This window comes from Mercenaria mercenaria, chromosome 12 (genome assembly GCF_021730395.1).
Source record: "Mercenaria mercenaria strain notata chromosome 12, MADL_Memer_1, whole genome shotgun sequence".
Classification (NCBI taxonomy): domain Eukaryota; kingdom Metazoa; phylum Mollusca; class Bivalvia; order Venerida; family Veneridae; genus Mercenaria; species Mercenaria mercenaria.
Window position 1 is genome coordinate 6991746 of NC_069372.1, and position 20568 is coordinate 7012313.

Genomic DNA, 20568 nt, shown 5'->3' on the forward strand with positions numbered 1-20568 from the left:
TTCGTTTATGTCTTGTTGGGCGACCTGTGGTTTTCCAACTTTTATATTTTGGTACTGTTAGAATGCAGTTAGCACAAATATGTGCTCTTCTAAATGGAGGAAATAAAGAATATCTGGCTATTATTTTTGCCAGTGCTCGGAGTCATTACAAAGGAACCTTGAATTTTTAACTTAAATGACATTTCTTTACCAAAGTTTTGGCGTCATTAAGGTGAATTAGTGAAAAAAGCCATTTCGTATTAGCCATTACCAAAAATGAGCCGTGCCATGAGAAAACCAACATAATGGGTTTGCGACCAGCATGGATCCAGACCAGCCTGTGCATCCGCGCTGTCTGGTCAGGCTCCATGCTGTTCGCTTTTAAAGCCTATTGGAATTGGAGAAACTGTTAGCGAACAGCATGGATCCTGACCGCAGGCTGGTATGGATCCATGCTGGTCGCAAACCCACTATGTTGGTTTTCTCATGGCACAGCTCATTTTTGGTACGACATTAAGGATGATAATATTTGGCGCTGACTGTGGAATTACACATAACTGTAAAAAGCTATATACAACAAACGTGCACTACTTTAAACCTAATGCATCGTGCTGTTATTACACATAAATCTGTTGATTTATAATTACATAAACTTTGAGACTAGTATACTTTTAAACTATGATTAATACTGTTGAATGATAAATCTTCTTTTTGCATAAGCATTGCTAAATTACCAAATGATGCTTTATACCTTTGTAAGAGTGCGGCTTCTTCTATTACAAATTGCTAAGCGAATGCTATTTACCATGAACAAAGTAATTACAAATTACCTTAGCTAAATTACCAGCTGACACAATTTTTAACTTTTCTGAAAAATCTGCCCTATTATATAAGGGAAGTAGCTAAACATCATGTGATTTGACGGAACAAGGACAATACGCCTGCTGGAAAAACACGGAACTGGTACATGCCACTTTTGTGAAGGTTTCTAGTGATATCAAAGCAGCTGCCGGGACAAGGTAAAAATACATCAAATCAAGGGCCATAACTCCACTGAAAATCGCTGAACCGGAGCATACCAATAATATGTACAATGAGGTTTGGTACTGATCACTGTAGTAAGATTTGGTTGAAATCCGCCAAAAACGATATAAGAGAGTTGCTAAAACATCATAAAATTTGATGAGTCAAGGGCCATAAATCTGCTGAAATTCAATAAACCGGAAAATGTCGACAATTCGCACAATTAGGTTTTGCACTTATTACTCTTGTAAGGTTTGGTGGAAATCTGCCCAATATAATATAAGAAAAATGGCCCAAACATCGCACGATTTGATGAATCAAGTACCATAACTCCACTAAAAATCATTAAACCAGAAAATGCTGACGAAAAGCACAAATATGCTTGACAATGACCATCTCTGAGAAGTTTGGCGTAAATAGACCTGGTGATGTCAGAGGAGTTGCGTGGATACGGACGAACGGACGGATGGACAGCAATAAATCAATATGTCTCCCCAACTACATGTGGGAGACATAATAATTATTCATTTAAAGTACTTTAAAATTCTCAATTCCGAAACACATGTTCAAGAGCACAAAAAAATAATATTCATTCAAAGCGCTTTACAATTCTAAATACCTAAATACATTATTAAGATCGGAATGAAATGAAATTTTATTCAAAGCGAGTTGTAATCCTACACAAATCTTCCTAAATACATGATAGAATAACAAGGAAATAAATTTTATTCAAACTGCTTTAAAATCTTAAATTCCTAAATCAGTGAGGTAAGTTGTGCCCTCATACAAAGACCCGCAACTCTTCAATATGCTGCGGAGATTCCTCTGGTATTATTATCGCTCTTGTTCTCTGAAAAAGAAAAGTAAATGGGTCAAAACTGGGTTGCTCAAAAGATCATTCAGTGGTTACCCTTTTTGTTTACTCTGTGCTGCGTATATTGGAGGAAAATATAGCAGATAAGGACAATTACAAGATATGAGCCGTGCCATGGGAAAACCAACATAGTTGCTTTGCGACCAGCATGGATCCAGACCAGCCTGCGCATCCGCGCGGTCTGGTCAGGATACATGCTGTTCGCTTTCAAAGCCTATTGTATAAGAGAAACTGTTAGCGAACAGCATGGATCCTGACCAGGGTGCGCGGATGCGCAGGCTGGTCTGGATCCATGCTGGTCGCAAAGCCACTATGTTGGTCTTCCCATGGCGCGGCTCATATGTTTTGCAACCTCTTTCATATTACAAGTAATACATTTCTGAAATTCCATCCATGTTTAGAACAATATACATTAAATAGCAAATTCAAATATCAATGAAATCAAAAAAGGTATGTAATATCTATCAGTTCACTATGAACCGCAACTCAGTTTTAAAAAGTTTAAAACAGTGAAGTTGGCTCATATTATATTGCATCTGTCCAAGATAGCGGCCATTCCAAAATGACCGACTTTAAATTTAGTGTAAGTAACTTTTATTCAAACAGACTAGACAGGAAATGCTAATTTACTAATTCACTAGACAAAGGGGATCAGTTTTCTATAAATATTGCTGGCCAGTGCAGTTATCTATCGTAATACAAAAAATATGTTTTCTCAGTGTAACTGTCATACAATGAAAAATATGGACATTTCACGAAGTTTTACCATGTATATCACCTTGTTTTATTTTATATTACACCGAAAATACCTTAGAACGCACCAAAAAAGCTATAAGAAAAAAGATCATTCCAAATATTCATTAATTCTAATTGTAAGATTCGTTTCTGTGGTAAACAAAATTTTTCTAAATAATTTTGACGCTATATGTCAGGACTATAAAATGCCAATCTCTTCTCTTATATTTGCGTTAAAGAGATTTAAACGTTTTCTGTTTTAAACAGTCAGAATAAGAAGCACTTTGTCATTCCAGAGGTCCTCGACATTGTTTTAAACACTAAGAATAAGATTATTGTGGCATTTAAAAGGTCTCTCAAATGTTGAGGAACACTGATAGGTGAGAATGCAATCAGATAAAAATCGAAAATTTTAGAAATGTTCCGAAAAATAGTTCACATGCGTAAGAAATCAGTTTAGGGTCTTTAAATGTACAGCATAAGTATTTATATCATCACCACTGTTAATAATAAGGATAAAAACGATAAGATAAACAGCTGAAACTCGATATCCCGAACTCGCTTATGTCAAATTTCCGGCTATCTCGAAGACATTTTCAAACCCCGTAACGAAAAAAAAAAGCGTGCACAAATATTATTTTATGTGAGCCGCGCCATGAGAAAACCAACATAGTGGCTTTGCGACCAGCATGGATCCAGACCAGCCTGCGCATCCGCGCAGTCTGGTCAGGATCCATGCTGGTCGCAAAGCCACTATGTTGGTTTTCTCATGGCACGGCTCATGTCAATTTCGATTACTCGAAGTAAAACGCTCGATCCCTTGGAACTCGAGTTACCGAGTTTCAGCTGTATTTACCTCGACAACAGATCCTGGTGTTATCAAAAACTTGTATATAGCATACGCGGGTATACATATCAATGATGAAACAACCATCAGCCAGCCTACTGCAATGGACCATTCCGGGTACTCATAATTGCTATATTGTGGGACTGGTGCTATTACTAACGTCATGATGAACAGCGACTGGAAAATATAAACAGACAAACCTGACAAAAACAAAATCTCCGAACACCTTATTACACTTTTTCTAAGGATAAGCAGCGACTGAGCATCTGACGAAGACCTATTACCTCCTTTTGATCCAAACTGACTATTACCTTCATAATATGGTCCGATGTAGAGCTCCGGAACACAATGAAATAATCAGAACTTTTTCCAAATAAATCTATAAATAGACTATTATTAGAAGAAATAAAGCAGATATCGGCTTAAAGTAAATTGAATGGACTCCTTATACTTTTTATCTTCTATCTATACATCCATTTGATTTCTTAAAGGCGTACGCTAGAATTCCTTGTATATGAGATGGGCGAAAATTTTCCCAATAACAGAATTTCTTTAAACTTTTGATATTGAAGGACAATCATCTAAGAAACAAAAAAATGCAATAAAAATCATAGGTCACCGGATTCGAAAAAGAGTTATCTGCCCTTGAAAACGTCATTTTTGGGGGAAATGCCGTTTTCAAGGGCAGATAACTCTTTTTTGATACCGGTGACCTATGATTTTGATTGCATTTTTTTGTTTCTTAGATGATTGTCCTTCAATATCCAAAGTTTGAAGAAATTCTGTTATTGGGAAAATTTTCGCACCAAATTCTAGCATACGTCCTTAAGACAATTTTTCCATAAGTTGTTTGATAATACTTTGCCTTTCAGTTTCAAAAGTTATTAGGTAGTTTTTTTACACCGATGAGTAGACTCTTTCTAGTCTAACTATGTCAATATGCTTCTTGATAGTAAATGTTTTGCCTGTTTTAATACAATTATTGTAGATAGAAAGGTTGTGTGAAATTTTTATATCGTATACATTATTATTTATGTATACATAGACGACACATCTTTTCATACATACACTGATGTAAGCTTTTCTAGGAGGCGGCGTTCCTGAAACTTGGCCATTTCCAACATATCTTTCTCACTGTTTTCAAATGATAACATTTAACAACCCTTGGACGAAATGCAAGACCGTTGTTGTGTAAAGTTTACTGAATCTTAAGTAACAAGTCGAGTGGAAAACTGCCGCAAGTTCAGGACTCAGTTTGAAAAGCTTGCCGTTAGTCGCCTTAAGTGTAACTGAAATTTTGGCAATCAAACCCATTGTTTTCCAAGAACGTTTTATATTCGTTTGGCCGTAACGCTTTCAGGGCAGAATCTTGGTCAGTCATATTACAGTTAGACCAATGCTGTTTCGAGAATGTATACGAGGTGAATATTAACGGTTTAAAAGCACTGAACTCCAGTTTGTAACAAAAATAAAAGTCCAGTTTAGATGTCAAGAAATCAAAGAAATATCATTTTTTGCCTAAATCTGGAGTATGGTCCCTTTAATATACTGGGAATACCATGCCAGAAAATTGTAAAAAACTATTTTATGAAATTATATTTTCAAGTAGACAATTGATAGTATAAGACACAGCTATGGCATGAAAAGGATACAGACAATGTATGCATTACCTTCATACTCCTGCTGATTTATATCAAAACATTACAAGCAATGCACAGTAAACTTCTGGCGTTGAAAACTTACCAGTTTTAATTGAATATGTACTTGTGATGGCGATTTAATAATTACTGTGTACCAGTTTTATTTGATAGAGATAGTACCTAAGTTTTTCAAATCATAGGTTTGAAGTTAAAAAGCTTTGAAATGAAGACAAATGTCCATATATTTCTCAAAAACAGAAATATAGACAATATTTTAACCAGAAGTGCGGAGTTATGAGCATTTAATATTTTCATGATAACGAAAATTTCGTGATCAAGGACATGTAACTCTTCTTGAACATGGAGAGCATAAACATCAAAGGGACATAATATTGTCAATATTTTCTAATTGGGTGCATTTGATTTAACATTCAACTTTGATCTGGATTGCTAAATACTGATCCATGATACTGTATGCTAAAAATTTAGAACATCTGGAACAGTCTATTAACTGAAAAACTATGCTTCAGCAGAATCTTAATAGTTAAGCTCTAACTGGGACTCGAACCCAGGACCTCTCACACCAAAGGCAGACACTCTACCACTTCCCTATAACAGCAGTAGCTAATAGCTATGCAGTTTAATTGCTGGATTACATTGCGTGAACTGGAACAATAATCGGTGAACTCCGGATTATCGGCGTATTCGCTTTGTTACCTAACGGCCTTTTTTTTTGTAAAGAAAAAATATAATCTAATGCTGCCAACGTCATAATTGGTCAAATCTGCCCAAATTTCTCTGACGTGTTGTTCAGAGTATGAACTTACTAACTGGCAGTACCAGTGAAATATTACTTACACTGAATATTTTATATTTGCCCTTTTTGCAGCTGCCGAACGGCAAAGACGATAAGATTTGTCCAAATATAAGTAATTATTTTACCAGTTTTGAGAGAATTTCAATTAATGGGAAATTACAGTTACAAACTAAATACCTTTCTGCAGCACATGGAGTCATTAGCATTCACTGTCAATCAGTATTATGACTAAGATCGACTGTCATTCATTCATTTCAAAGTTTCATAGACAGAGTCCGTTGTTTACATTTTTATCGTAACCGGTGCACTTTTAAAAATCACTTTAGTTTGAAAAATCAAAGTATGCGAAGAGCTATGGTACGGTCTCTATATTTGAGTATGTGCATGTAGCGGTCATTTAATAGTGACTTTGTACCAGTTTTATTTGAGTATGTGCATGTAGCGGCCATTTAATAGTGACTGTGTACCAGTTTTAATTGAATATGAACTTGTAGCGGTGATTTAATAGTTTTAATTGAATATGTACTTGTAGCGGCGGATTGATAATGACCGTGTACCAGTTTTAATTGAATATGTACTTGTAGCAGCGATTTGATAATGACTGTGTACCAGTTTTAATTGAATATGTACTTGTAGCGGCGGGTTAATGATGACCGTGTACCAGTTTTAATTGAATATGAACTTGTAGCGGCCATTTAATACTGACTGTGCACCCGTTTTAATTGAATATGAACTTGTAGCGGCCATTTAATACTGACTGTGTACCCGTTTTAATTGAATATGAACTTGTAGCGGCGATTTAATACTGACTGTGCACCCGTTTTAATTGAATATGAACTTGTAGCGGCGATTTAATACTGACTGTGTACAATTTTTAATTGAGTATGTACTTGTAGCGGCGGGTTTATGATGACCGTGTACCAGTTTTAATTGAATATGTACTTGTAGTGTCGATTTAATACTGACTGTGCACCCGTTTTAATTGAATATGAACTTGTAGTGGCGATTTAATACTGACTGTGCACCCGTTTTAATTGAGTATGTACTTGTAGCGGCGATTTAATACTGACTGTGTACCAGTTTTAATTGAATGTGAACTTGTAGCGGCGATTTAATAATGACTGTGTACCAGTTTTAATTGAATATGTACTTGTAGCGGCCATTTAATAATGACTGTGCACCCGTTTTAATTGAATATGTACTTGTAGCGGCGGGTTAATGATGACCGTGTACCAGTTTTAATTGAATATGTACTTGTAGCGGCCATTTAATAATGACTGTGCACCCGTTTTAATTGAATATGAACTTGTAGCGGCGGGTTTATGATGACCGTGTACCAGTTTTAATTGAATATGAACTTGTAGCGGCGGGTTAATGATGACCGTGTACCAGTTTTAATTGAATATGAACTTGTAGCGGCGGGTTTATGATGACCGTGTACCAGTTTTAATTGAATATGAACTTGTAGTGGCGGGTTTATGATGACCGTGTACCAGTTTTAATTGAATATGTACTTGTAGTGGCGATTTGATAATGACCGTGTACCAGTTTTAATTGAACATGTACTTGTAGCGGCGGATTAATGATGACCGTGTACCAGTTTTAATTGAATATGAACTTGTAGCGGCGGGTTAATGATGACCGTGTACCAGTTTTAATTGAATATGAATTTATAGCGGCCATTTATAATGACTGTGCACCCGTTTTAATTGAATATGAACTTGTAGCGGCGGGTTAATGATGACCGTGTACCAGTTTTAATTGAATATGAACTTGTAGTGGCGGGTTAATGATGATCGTGTACCAGTTTTAATTGAATATGTACTTGTAGTGGCGATTTGATAATGACCGTGTACCAGTTTTAATTGAACATGTACTTGTAGCGGCGGGTTAATGATGACCGTGTACCAGTTTTAATTGAACATGTACTTGTAGCGGCCATTAAATAATGACTGTGCACCCGTTTTAATTGAATATGAACTTGTAGCGGCGGGTTAATGATGACCGTGTACCAGTTTTAATTGAATATGAACTTGTAGCGGCGGGTTAATGATGACCGTGTACCAGTTTTAATTGAATATGTACTTGTAGCGGCGGGTTTATGATGACCGTGTACCAGTTTTAGTTGAATATGAACTTGTAGCGGCGAATTAATAATCACTGTGTACCAGTTTTAATTGAATATGAACTTGTAGCGGCGATTTAATAATGACTGTGCACCCGTTTTAATTGAATATGAACTTGTAGCGGCGATTTAATAATGACTGTGCACCCGTTTTAATTGAATATGAACTTGTAGTGGCGATTTAATACTGAATGTGTACAAGTTTTAACTGAGTATGTAATTGTAGCGGCGAGTTAATAATTACTGTGCTCAGGACATTCAGAATGAACATTCGGCATATCAATAATTCAGTTAAGACTGAGTACCTACCAGGTTTAAGCAGTCATAGTCTTTAAATCTGAATAACTCGCCATTCACTTCTGAAGTCTCAAGTGCCGAAGAGATCGGATTCTGTTACGGGCAAAATCAATACACGTGTCTTGAGGTTCTACTGTACCTGACCGTGCTTGAAATAATGTCCTTTAGCTCATATAATGCGTTTGTTTATTAAGTGGCTGCCAAATTTTTATGGCGACAAAATATATCTATTTCTTGTTAAACTCTATTTTTGATAATTGTTTTATTATGTATTTACCAAATGTTTGAGTATTAATCAATATTGCACAAAATATAAACGAGTCCATTGTATATGATTACATCTCCACTTCCTTTATTGCTCTAACTGTAAGTTTTTTTATGTGTTTCGATTTTCTTACCATGTAATTATGCATATTTTCTATTTTGATAGTCATTTCCTGATGGAACTTTGCTACAGATTAAGCGCCGCTTTAATGATCTTTGATGACGTCGTTATGAGTCTTAACCCACCAGGGCAATAAATACTTACCAATAATATGGCTGGAGCTATGAACATCCAACATGTCTTCCAGAATGTCCAGTATGAACTAGATTTTGGTCCGAGCATTGCTTCTATGTCATGACTGAAGCGTGTGGCCCCTAGAAAAAATGTGCAATCTTTAATAAACAAAACACATTCACTTCCAGAGTGCTACTGTTAAGTTTGTCACATACTCTAACACGACCGGCAAATACACATAGAAGAAATTCAACCCAAAGTTTTTTGGGATAACCCATGCGCGTGCAAAGGGTTGTTTTGGCTGTTCCATATACCGCCAAACTCCCGCCTGCAATTCTTTTTATGAATGAAAGTCGCGTGACGTTTGTAAATCGTTTACAGTTTTCTTGGGAGGAAATTTCAACAGCCACATCCAGGTGTGTAGCTCGAAGTGCAGTTTATGTCGTAAAAAGTAGTTACCATTTTTCTAACACTGTTGTTTCAATTATGTCGTGTTAGAAATAGAATAACCCGAGTTTTTCGTTCTGATGCGAAACAATATATCACTCAGGCCTACGGCCTTCGTGATAAATTCCTACAATAAGAACTCAAAACAAGGGTTATTCTACGATAAACCACGCTTGGGAACTTATTATTTCTTAATTATTATGTCACATATTATTAGGTTATTTACCATTATTCTGCCCAATACGGCGATACATATGAACATGACATGATAGGCGAATCCATTATTCAATACATTCCTGTGCTTTGATCACACCAGGAATATCGACAAATTGATAATTGAAATATTTAAATCTACAATGAATGAATTTTGTAACTGTGCAGATGTAAGAAAAGCTGTGGCTCAATAGCTGTTGGGCATAGTTTGCTTTCAATATCACCACGTGAGAAATAATATTTTACTGTATTTTATTCTAAACTAATTCAGTTTTGACAAACAACATCGCTTAGTGCAAGATTATTTTAACACAAAGTCACAAATCTCTTTTGCTGTAGGGCATTGCTCATGAAACTGTAAATTTTAAAAAATCGATTGTAATTCTGATGTACTCAATAACCAAAACGAAATTCCCCAAACAAATATTTACAAATAATTAAGATACAAGGGATTGAAAACTGCACAGTTTTAAAATAAAAATTCCTTTTGCGTGTTTTATCTTATCCAGTACTCATTTTTCTCCTCCAGCGATTCGCATTTGTATCACATGTCTGTCCATTATTTCCGTACTGGATACACGATATTTCGTATCAAACGATTCAACAGCTTTTAACTCCATTCAACGTTAAAAGTGTGCTCATACCACGTGACTTTGACGTCATTTTTCATTAACACGGCAAGTTAAATTGACAACATCTTCGTGGATTCGAAACTGCAAAGCAATGTAAGTTCTTTATTTCTTGATCAAATATGGCCAAATAAAGCACAAGCTAAGGCAAATAGTTAAAATTCTACGCAAACATATAAATGATTTCATAAACAGATGAGAATTTTTGGCTTGAAAACGGGAAAACTGTTTTCTTTTGAAAGATTTAGCAAAGTAGGACGGTAAGCAAGCGTCATTTTTGACAGAAAAGAAAACTGATAAATATGGACACCAAGGGTGTTCTGCGTATTACCTATTCACAGGAACTTAATTGTGGTTCTGCTGGAGACCTTAGGAGGAAATAATATGTCTGAATTAATTGAATAGTTTGGAAAACGCAAAATATGCTAAGACATCAAGCCCGCTTGAAAAAAATGTCTTTTGAGTCGAATTCCGTCAATTTAATTTAAGATACATTTTTAAATATACATCGAATGTGAAACAAGTTTCTAACAGCTTGATCACGCTCGACAGCTACCTCCTGGGTATCTTCTCAGTATTAATGCCTATTTAGGAATAGGAGAGGCAGTGGTATGAAGTTCGCCTCTGGCGGGATTCGTACGCAAGACTTCTGGATCCATATTACGGTGCTTTTATTTACCCTAGACCATGGCTCCTCACAGTAATACATGTATTAGATAATAAAGACGTCACAGTACAATAATCTTTAATCATTTCATTAAATCCTTGCAGTGTGGTCCTTCAAAAACAAAACAAAAACTGTTAAAAAGACTAAAACAGTAGTCATGTTGTTTTACATGTATATGCATGCATATTTAGAGCGGTACATACCGCTACTAGTGTGCAATATCCCCGTAAATTCAGCTATGTGATGAATGCTATCATTGCGCGTGAAATAGTCCCCTAATGATAAATTGAGAATATATTAGGCGACTTGCTACTGTGTTTAGGGATCACGAACTTGACGACCCAAGGCATCTTTCTGTGAAGGCAAAGTCAAAGAGGCCAAGATTGAAACTGATGGAAACGACATAGCCAATGATGCGTCGGGTTTGAGGAGGGAAAACATCGGGAGAAACGAACGACACACAGGATTGGCAGTGATTTGAAGGAACTCGATTAAACTAAAATTGGCAATTCAGAAAAACCTGTTGTTCTGAAATTCTGTCGAAATAACATTTTTTTCATGTATTTCATGCTACGATCTTTTTGTATCGTCGTGCTTCGCGGCTTTGGTGTTGCATATCCTGCTGGACTTCAATACTTACTTTACATTCTGTTGTACAAAGTATGTAATTGTGAAAATACTTCACATCTGTCATAGATCCGAAAAGTAATGCCTACAGAAGTCAAATGCTTTATTTTATATTACAAAACTTACAAAATATAACATCAAGTTAAGACAGTAAATACCTTTTTTTTATCTTAGTGTATAAAGCAGCACACAATCTTCAAATGTTTTATTCTGCTTAAAAAGATTATACATTTTAAAAAGGTCACCGTAATTGTCTGGTTCTCGGAAAAATCGGAATGAACTTTCTGGACACCTGTATAATTCCTATTTCCGTCAAAAATGCCATAACTGTTCTTTTTATTCTTTCATTAAATATATCAAGTACAAATAAACTTGATAAAATCATACGTTTTTCATGTTTTGTGCCAATAAAATCAACACCCATAAAAGTCATCATCGATTTGCGGTTTTAAACGTCAACGCAGGAAGACTAATGGAAACTTGTTATAAATATAATGCTTAAAATGAGAATATGGTCCAATCTAGAAGTGCCCTAGACAATTTAAGAATCCCAGTAATAGCTGGCATGTTGGAACCTTAAAATGCGCGGATCAATACTGTAATGGCCATATTGAATTTATCAAAAATATTATTAATATGTTGTAATATAATAGTTTCAATGTAATCATTTTGTATTCTCCAGTCTATTAATCTGTTCTGTAATCACGACTTCTGCCTTTAATCTTTTTCAAAACATTAAAAGATACAACTTAAACATCCCGTGCGCAGTTCGAGATTTGTACGGTACAATAATAGAATTAGTTTATACTAATTTGTTTTAGCTCGATTGTGATGAAAGCTTCAAGCTTATTGGAACCACTCTCGAGTCCGCTTCCTGGAAAAACCAGTACTGGTGTCATGTGAGAAGTCATGGTCGTGACCCCAATGGGGCTCGAACCCACGACCCCTGGATTGAGCGGCCGACACCTTATCCACTAGACCACCAATAATAGAATTACTGGGCATTACTTGAATTCTAAAAATGCAAATAACAATTCTAGAACGCTCCGTATTCTCATACTGTGCAGAATATACATATACAACAACTGTGCACTCCAAAATGCAGTTGAATATTACTTGTAAAGATGAATATATACTAAGCAAAAATCGGCAGATAAAAATGATAGGACCATGTGTTCTACCTTTTGCTAGACTAATTTAAAAAATTGAAAAAAAAATGGACCTCACACAGAATTTTACAATGGGAGTCTACGGGAAAATATTATATAACTATTGACGTTTAAGTAAATTTATTTCCGGTTTGCCGTTTATTCATAAAATGGTTTTCGTTTCCGAGTCCAGACTTTATTATTGTATATTATCCGGATAAATTACTTTTCCCCATTACCCTCGTGCAGAACTACAATGTACCTTAAGTTTTAAACTTTCTGGTCCTACATGGTCATCGATTTCAACACTTAAAAAAAATGAAAATCGTTGAAGCGGGTGCTGTGGGGCGTGAGAAGTTCTGCATTTTTCGTAATTGCACATGAACATATAGGATCAAACCGAATCTGCATTTTCGTACTTTGCTTCCTGAGTGGTCTGATACGTTTTGACTGTGATAGTGACCTGGTTAGTTTCTTTGTGTGCTCGTTTGTGAATTCAATATTTTCCAAAGACAAAGTCAGAAGTTAACTTGCAAGAATACTTCGGGACATGAATTTCTAAATGTTTACCAGTCTTTGAAGACTGATGTGGTTTTGAGAAGAAGTAGAGTGGTCTCTTTTTTGTAAATCTTTGATGACTGTTTGCTAGAAGTGTGACTCATTTGACGATAATGTAAAAAGGGCTCGACGTATTATATTTGCCATTAATTCAGTCATATCATCTCCAGCAGAACCGCAATTAAGTCCATGTGAATCGGTTATAGGCAATATACCCTTGGTATCCATAATTATCCGTTTTCCTGCCTAAAAGGACACTTGCCTACCGTCTAACCATGCTAAATGTTTCTAAAGAAAACAGTTTTCCCGTTTTCAGTCCAAACCTGCTAATCTGTTTATAAAACCATTTATTATGTTTGTGTAGTATTCACTTTTTGCCTTATATCTGATCAGGAAATAGAAAACTTACAATTCGAACTTTCGACGATGTTGTTGTCAATTTAGCCTGTCATGTAACCAAAAAATGACGTCAAAGTCACGTGGTATGGGCACACTGATAAAACACGTAGGCCGATAAAAATATCCGCACGGAAGTCATCAGTAAACGCTTGACAAAGAATCATGCCAGTCTGGGTGTATATCTTTTATTATTTACATTGTCTTGAACAACATTAGATGTATTTGGACGCGTGTATATTAATGATAAAGTTGTGCATTTTCATTTCTAAACTTTGTTCAGTTAGTGGAACATGAAACGTAAATAGTTTTTCATACTGACATTAAATTTTGATATCGGTTGTATGACGCCATTTCCATGTGTGCCGTCGCATTGAAATAATCATTTACGACGATAATTTCAATTATCAAATACAACGATTATTTTCTGCACATCGAGAAATATGCAGTCGCTGTTTCGCGAAATAATATTGCGCTCGTACAGTCGTGTAAAACTCGTGTATATTTCTTGATACAAATCTAATAATCTATAATATAATAAAAAGGGTATACTTCTGAGTAAACATTGAAAAAATGCAGAAGTGTGTATTAAGATTAAAATCGGATCGTATGCGTATGAAACTGTGAAGATCGGAATTTTGTTTTTATTTATTTTACACCACATTTCATTTGCGTGACTTACGTTTTAGCGATTTATTTCTAACTTATATTTTTAATTTGATACTGTCTGAAGTTATTGAAACTGTTTTGGTTGTTTATTGAAAAATAATGGTGGATTATATTTAGAACTTTCACTATTTCAAACAGTGGGGTTTTCATTTTATAATTTTTACAGTTACGGGACTATATACAGTTGAACACGAATGAATATGAATTACATGTACATGTATACTAACAGGATAGTGTCTTCAAAATATCCATCAATAAAGATATAGAAGTGTTTAGATATTTACAAGAACACCAAATTGTGCGCTCTATCGTCTTAAGATATTTACAAAAACATAAAACTGTGCGCTCTACCGTATCAGAATGTAAAAGAATTATAAAAATCTCAAAGAATAATTTAACTTTTTATCTAATATTAACGTTTTGACATTGTGCGTGTGGTATTGTCCAATGCGCGCGACGTTGTCCGGTAAAATTGGTAAGCTTTGGTAAAAAAATTGAAAAGACGTGAAACAGAAAGAAAATATACTCCTTTATATATTAGATAGAAATATCTTTCACCCTTGTACACCAGATTTAAAATTTTCTCTTCTGGCTATGCCACTCGTGGAAATATTGCATCTGATGTTCAATCGGTGAAATATGAATTCAATCGTACAATGAAACGAACAAATATCATCTACGAATGAAAGCACAAAACAATCTGGAAGTGTTCCCGTGTTTCATATTATATAAGGTTTGTTTTTTGTCAATTATAGGTCATGTGGCGACTCAGGATTATTATTTCATTACGGGCGGGTACCTAGGTAGAACCAACGACCTCCCGTAAACCAGCTTGATGGCTTCCTGACATGAAGAATTCAACGCCGGAAGTGAGGCTCGAATCCACATCGGTGAGGGGGAAGTGATTTGAAATCAGCGACTTTAAGGTTTAGCAGTATATCACAAAACCACAGAAAGTTTTTAGTAAACAAACAACATTTTTATAAACAACCCATTTGTCCAATACATGTTTACCGTTCTGTCCCGAAGAATTGGATACTTAAAATATTCTAAAAGAGTTGTCCCCCTTTAAAAAACAATGTCATTTGTAAAGAAATAAAAGTAAACAATTGTCAAAAATGATGTTTAACCTTGTTATGTAAAGTTTAAGCACTCGTACATTGTTGCAAATGCATCAAAACGAAGACATGTAACAGATTTTTAAAAATGGTTTGTTTTTAAAGGCGTTGAACTGTCCAGAAGTGTGGCCCCTTCATGCAGTCCCTTTCCGAAATTTAATACATATACAAAAATGTATATGAGTAAGTTGACAATGGTTTTGTGGAATAATATAAATGTTTTATATGCTGTTTAATTTTCATGGAAAACGATTCTTTCTTTCTATAATTTGGTGATGTTCGAACCTTCTTCTCCGAAACATGGACCTAACTTTCAATCAGTTGGCCATGGAGGCCCCGTTATATTAGATTAGGAATAAATGATGTATATATACCGTAAATCCAGGTAACAGCGATGGATTCCAAGCACACTATAAACAAGATGCTGATTGGAGCACCGTATGTGTCAAGTAATTGTACCAAGTAAATTCCACCCTGAAAAGATCAGTATTTTTTAAATATATCTGAAAATAAAAGTCTGTAATTTGTACTTTCAAAATAATACGTTTTGGTATGAATGAATTTTTCTGACACTCTCAATAGTTAGTAATCTTATATTCTATATAAGCTGATCACATTTCTCAAATCTGGTTGATTCTAAGTTTCTTATACGTTTCCTAGTACAGCATATCTTTTAAAAATAAAGAAAATAAAGGAAAGTATATTTAATTTGTATTTATATAAGAATCCCCACGGCGATAATATCCCTAGGTGGTAAACTGCCACATCACAACTTGCACTTGACCATGAAAGAAACATGACTGCTTAAGATTAATTTTATGTTTAAACTATATTAATAACTTTTTCTGGAATGTCAAAAACAAGTCAATTCATCAAATTTTGCTAAGTCTAATTACGGGGTACAACTTACACTGGCACAACATGGTAACATTTTTTCTGTCAATGTTAACCAAATATACAACAAGAGCAGTTGGAAATCGAAATTCAAATTTAATGTTGTTCAAAAACGAAGAAAAAAGGCACGAGGCTCTTAGGGAAAAACACAAAATCATTACTCTACACTGGACTGTCATTTGGTTTTTGAGGCGCACCGTCAGCTTTAGAGTCATTTCGCAGGTGGCCGGTTTTGTTGTGGCCGATTTTGTTGTGGTCGGTTTTGTGAGCGGGTTCTGTTTGTGTTTGCTATGCTAATTGATTACAGGGATTCAATTCCGAATTTGTATTGTAATAAATACCAAATGCAGATATTCGCCGATGTCAGATAAATACCTTATGCAAGTATCCACCGCTGACAAACGAATACAGAATACAGGCAATCGTCACTGTCAGATAAATACAAAAATCAAGCATTCGCGGCTGTCAGATAAATGCCTAACACAGGCACTCCACACGCGGCTGTCAGATAAATGCCTAACGCAGGTACTCCACACGCGGCTGTCAGATAAATGCCTAACGCGGGTACTCCACACGCGGCTGTCAGATAAATGCCTAACGCAGGCACTCCACACGCGGCTGTCAGATAAATGCCTAACGCAGGCACTCCACACGCGGCTGTCAGATAAATGCCTAACGCAGGTACTCCACATGCGGCTGTCAGATAAATGCCTAACGCAGGTACTCCACACGCGGCTGTCAGATAAATACCTAACGCAGGTACTCCACACGCGGCTGTCAGATAAGTAGCTTACACAGGCACTCCACACGCGGCTGTCAGATAAATGCCTAACGCAGGCACTCCACACGCGGCTGTCAGATAAATACCTAACGCAGGTACTCCACACGCGGCTGTCAGATAAATGCCTAACGCAGGCACTCCACAAGCGGCTGTCAGATAAATACCTGACGCAGGCATTCGCGGCTGTCAGATAAATACCTAACGCAGGCATTCGCGTCAATCAGATAAATACCTAATGCGGGCATTCGCCGCTGTCAGATAAATATCAAATGCAGTCATTCGCCCCTGTCAGATAAATACAGAATGAACACATTTGCTGCTGTCAGATAAATACCAAATGCAAAAATTCGACGGTATAAGAAAAATTTCCAAAAAATACCCGAACAACAGACATTCGCCACTATTAGATTCACGCATACATTTTACTTTAAACTAAACCTAAGATGAGCCGCGCCATGAGAAAACCAACACAGTGGGTTTGCGACCAGCATGGATCCAGACCAGCCTGCGCATCCGCGCAGTCTGGTCAGGATCCATGCTGTTCGCTTTCAAAGCCTATTGTAATTAGAGAAACCGTTAGCGAACAGCATGGACCCTGACCAGACTGCGCGGATGCGCAGGCTGGTCTGGATCCATGCTGGTCGCAAAGTCACTATGTTGATTTTCCCATGGCACGGCTCATATATTCATAACTTCCATCCCAGAAATAAGAGCGTATCTGACTGGCTATAAATAGCATAGAAAGGAAGAACACTTACATATGTGGTTGTTGCAAGACTGCCTAGAAAGCAGTACGACATAAGTCCAAGTATAAAAAGCTCACGTCGCTTTCTGAGGAAAGGCCACTCGTCTAGTATCCCTGTTGCAATAGCTTCCAAACCACCGAACTGTTAATGTAAAATGAAAGATATAAAGAAGCATTACAAATCCTATTGCAATATCTTCAAAGTCAGCGAACAAAATAAAAAAGAACAATGAAAGACATAAGTAAACTTAACCAATCCTATTGTAATAGTTTTCAAACCAACGAAAAATAGAACTAAACAATTAAAGACATAAGTAAACATTACCAATCCTATTCTAAAACCTTCCAAACCAGCGAAACATAGAACAAAACAGTGAAAGACATTATTAAGTAAATATAACCAGTCCTATTCTAAACCCTTCCAAACTAGCGAAAAATAGAACCAAATAATGAAAGACATAAGTAACAAGAAATATCATTAAAAATGATGGTCGGCGAATTGAAATAAGGAAAGAAGTTTATGAATTTTTCATCTAACATTTTTCAAATTGCAAAACTAAATACCGCACTTTAACAATTTAAATGGTTCTCTTTTAATTTTTTGCAAAGGTTTCGTAGGGTTGCAATTTTGTTTCGTTTATCATTAGACGAATAATTACAGCAGTAGTTTGATGAAGATTCATGAAGCGGTTCATGAGAAGAGGTCATTAAACATGTTTATATTTTTAGCTAAATTGGTCCCTATCCCCATTTGTAACAAAATAGCAGGAGACCTTACGATATTGTTACACATCGAGTTTGATAAAAATCCATTACATTTTAGTGGTTAATGCGAAGAAAGGCATATCTACTTTTAGCTATAGTGGTCCCTAATAGGGCCCAAGTTCCTATATAAATAAATTTGGAAGAGGACCTTATAATGATGCTCCAGACTAAGTATGACAAAGATCCACCAAGCTGTTCATGAGACGCTGTATCAAGGCATTTATAGTTTTAGCTCCAGCAGCCCCTAAAAGGGGTTAAATGTCCCAGCTGAACAAAGTTGGCTGCGGGCCTAATAAAGATGTTACAAATCAAGTTTGATTAGAATACATGAGAAAAAATCAATTAAAGGATTTTTTTAATTTATTATTTTTATTTATTTCTAAAATAGGCCAACTGATCCCGCTTTAACAAATGCATATTCGCTATTCATGAATCTTTGGACAATGACGTCACACCTATAAAAAAGTGAAGGTCAAGCAAAACATACAATTGTAATTATTTCAATATTTCTGTTTCATAAGCAAAGTTTGACCGTAGTCATATCACATAGATAAACTTATGCAGCGTACCTTCATTTCAGAGTAATGAGATTCAGTCATTATATAGCATATATATAATAAAACAGATTTCAACTGAGTTCAATATTTGCATACCATACTAAAGAAAAATATTAATATATAATAAATCAGTTAAATAATTTATAACAAATATATCAAAGCAAACAAATACTCATTTTAATATGCAATCTGAATAAGTCACAAAAGCAAGAAACCTTTTCATATACAGACGATAATTGTAACAAGGAAAATCTTTTAAAAAGCACTTCTCTACATAAAAGACTCTTATCACACCCTTATTCATTTGATACGCAGCCCGTATTCAGCTCTTTCTTTAATTTGATATATGTTGGTATTTGAACAGGTTTTTATCATATTTATTAAACTTACTTATCATTTTGAGATATATCAATATTCTTGCTAAATATACTAAGCCAAAGTTAGCTTTAAAACTGTGAACAGCGTCGTTTAGGATAAACGCTTTGTCTACATTTCACTCAGCGTAGCACAATAAACAGAGTGAAAGAAATTGACACTCTCGTCCAATCAGGCAGAGTGTTGCATAAATCTTCCATTTTGATAAATTATCTATAATGCGTTATCAAGTACTTTGATTTGCAAACTGAAGTCACGTGGCATAGGTAACGAAAACGAATTTAGACGGCGTCGCCGAAAAATAACCAATCTTATTATAAAACCTTCATAACCAGCGAAAAATAGACATATGTAAACATAACCAATCATATTCTAAAATTTTCCAAACTAGCAAAAAAAAAAAAAAAAAAAAAAAAAGAAAAAAGAACAAAACAATCAAAGACAAAGTAAACATAATAAATCCTAATCTTAAACCTTCTGGCCCAAAACAGGTAAAAATAAAATAAATCAATGAAAGACATAAGTAAACATAAACAATCTTATTGAAATACTTTTCAAACCAGCGAACAAAATATAAGAAAAAACAATGAAAAATGTAAAAAGCCATAATGATCCCATCTGCAACGATTTCCAAACCACTGGGCTATCAGTAAAGCAACAACTAAACTGGTTGCCTTACGAACGTTGACAGTTCTGTCCTTCGATCGCCTCTTAAAATATTTGTAACATATATGCTACTTGTAAAAAACAATAAAATTATTCATAAATAGTACAAAAGCTGGCATTTGCAAAGCCTTCCAGTCCATTTCAGCTAGGCCTCGATGACTCTTTCCTTCTTAATACTACATAATGAATAACTACGTTAGAGACGGTCAGTCCGCGGACTACTGAAAGCTGACTCGATGACTCCATCCTTCTCAATACTACATAATGGATAAATATGTTGTAGACGGTCAGTCCGCGGACTACCGACAGCTGAATCGATGACTCCATTCTTCTCAATCCTACACAATGGATAACTATGTTGCAGACATTTCCAGGGACAACTGAGAGCTGACTCGATTTCTCTTTCCTTCTCAATCCTACATAATGGATAACTATGTTGCAGACATTCCCAGGGACAACTGAGAGCTGAGTCGATTA

General features: G+C 35.6%; 1 protein-coding gene across 1 annotated transcript in view; it reads right to left on the bottom strand.

Annotated features, from left to right (window-relative positions):
• Window positions 1–488: 488 nt before the first annotated feature.
• Window positions 489–20568, bottom strand: part of LOC123534680 (sodium-dependent serotonin transporter-like) — a 57228-nt gene continuing 37148 nt past the window's right edge. Inside the window, exons 9-13 of the mRNA XM_053519076.1 lie at window positions 17742–17870; window positions 15683–15782; window positions 8867–8976; window positions 3468–3635; window positions 489–1852 (exon numbers count right to left, since the gene is read on the bottom strand). Coding sequence (XP_053375051.1) covers window positions 1784–1852; window positions 3468–3635; window positions 8867–8976; window positions 15683–15782; window positions 17742–17870 — 576 coding nt within the window. The 3' untranslated portion in view covers window positions 489–1783. The remainder of the gene's footprint in view (window positions 1853–3467; window positions 3636–8866; window positions 8977–15682; window positions 15783–17741; window positions 17871–20568) is intronic.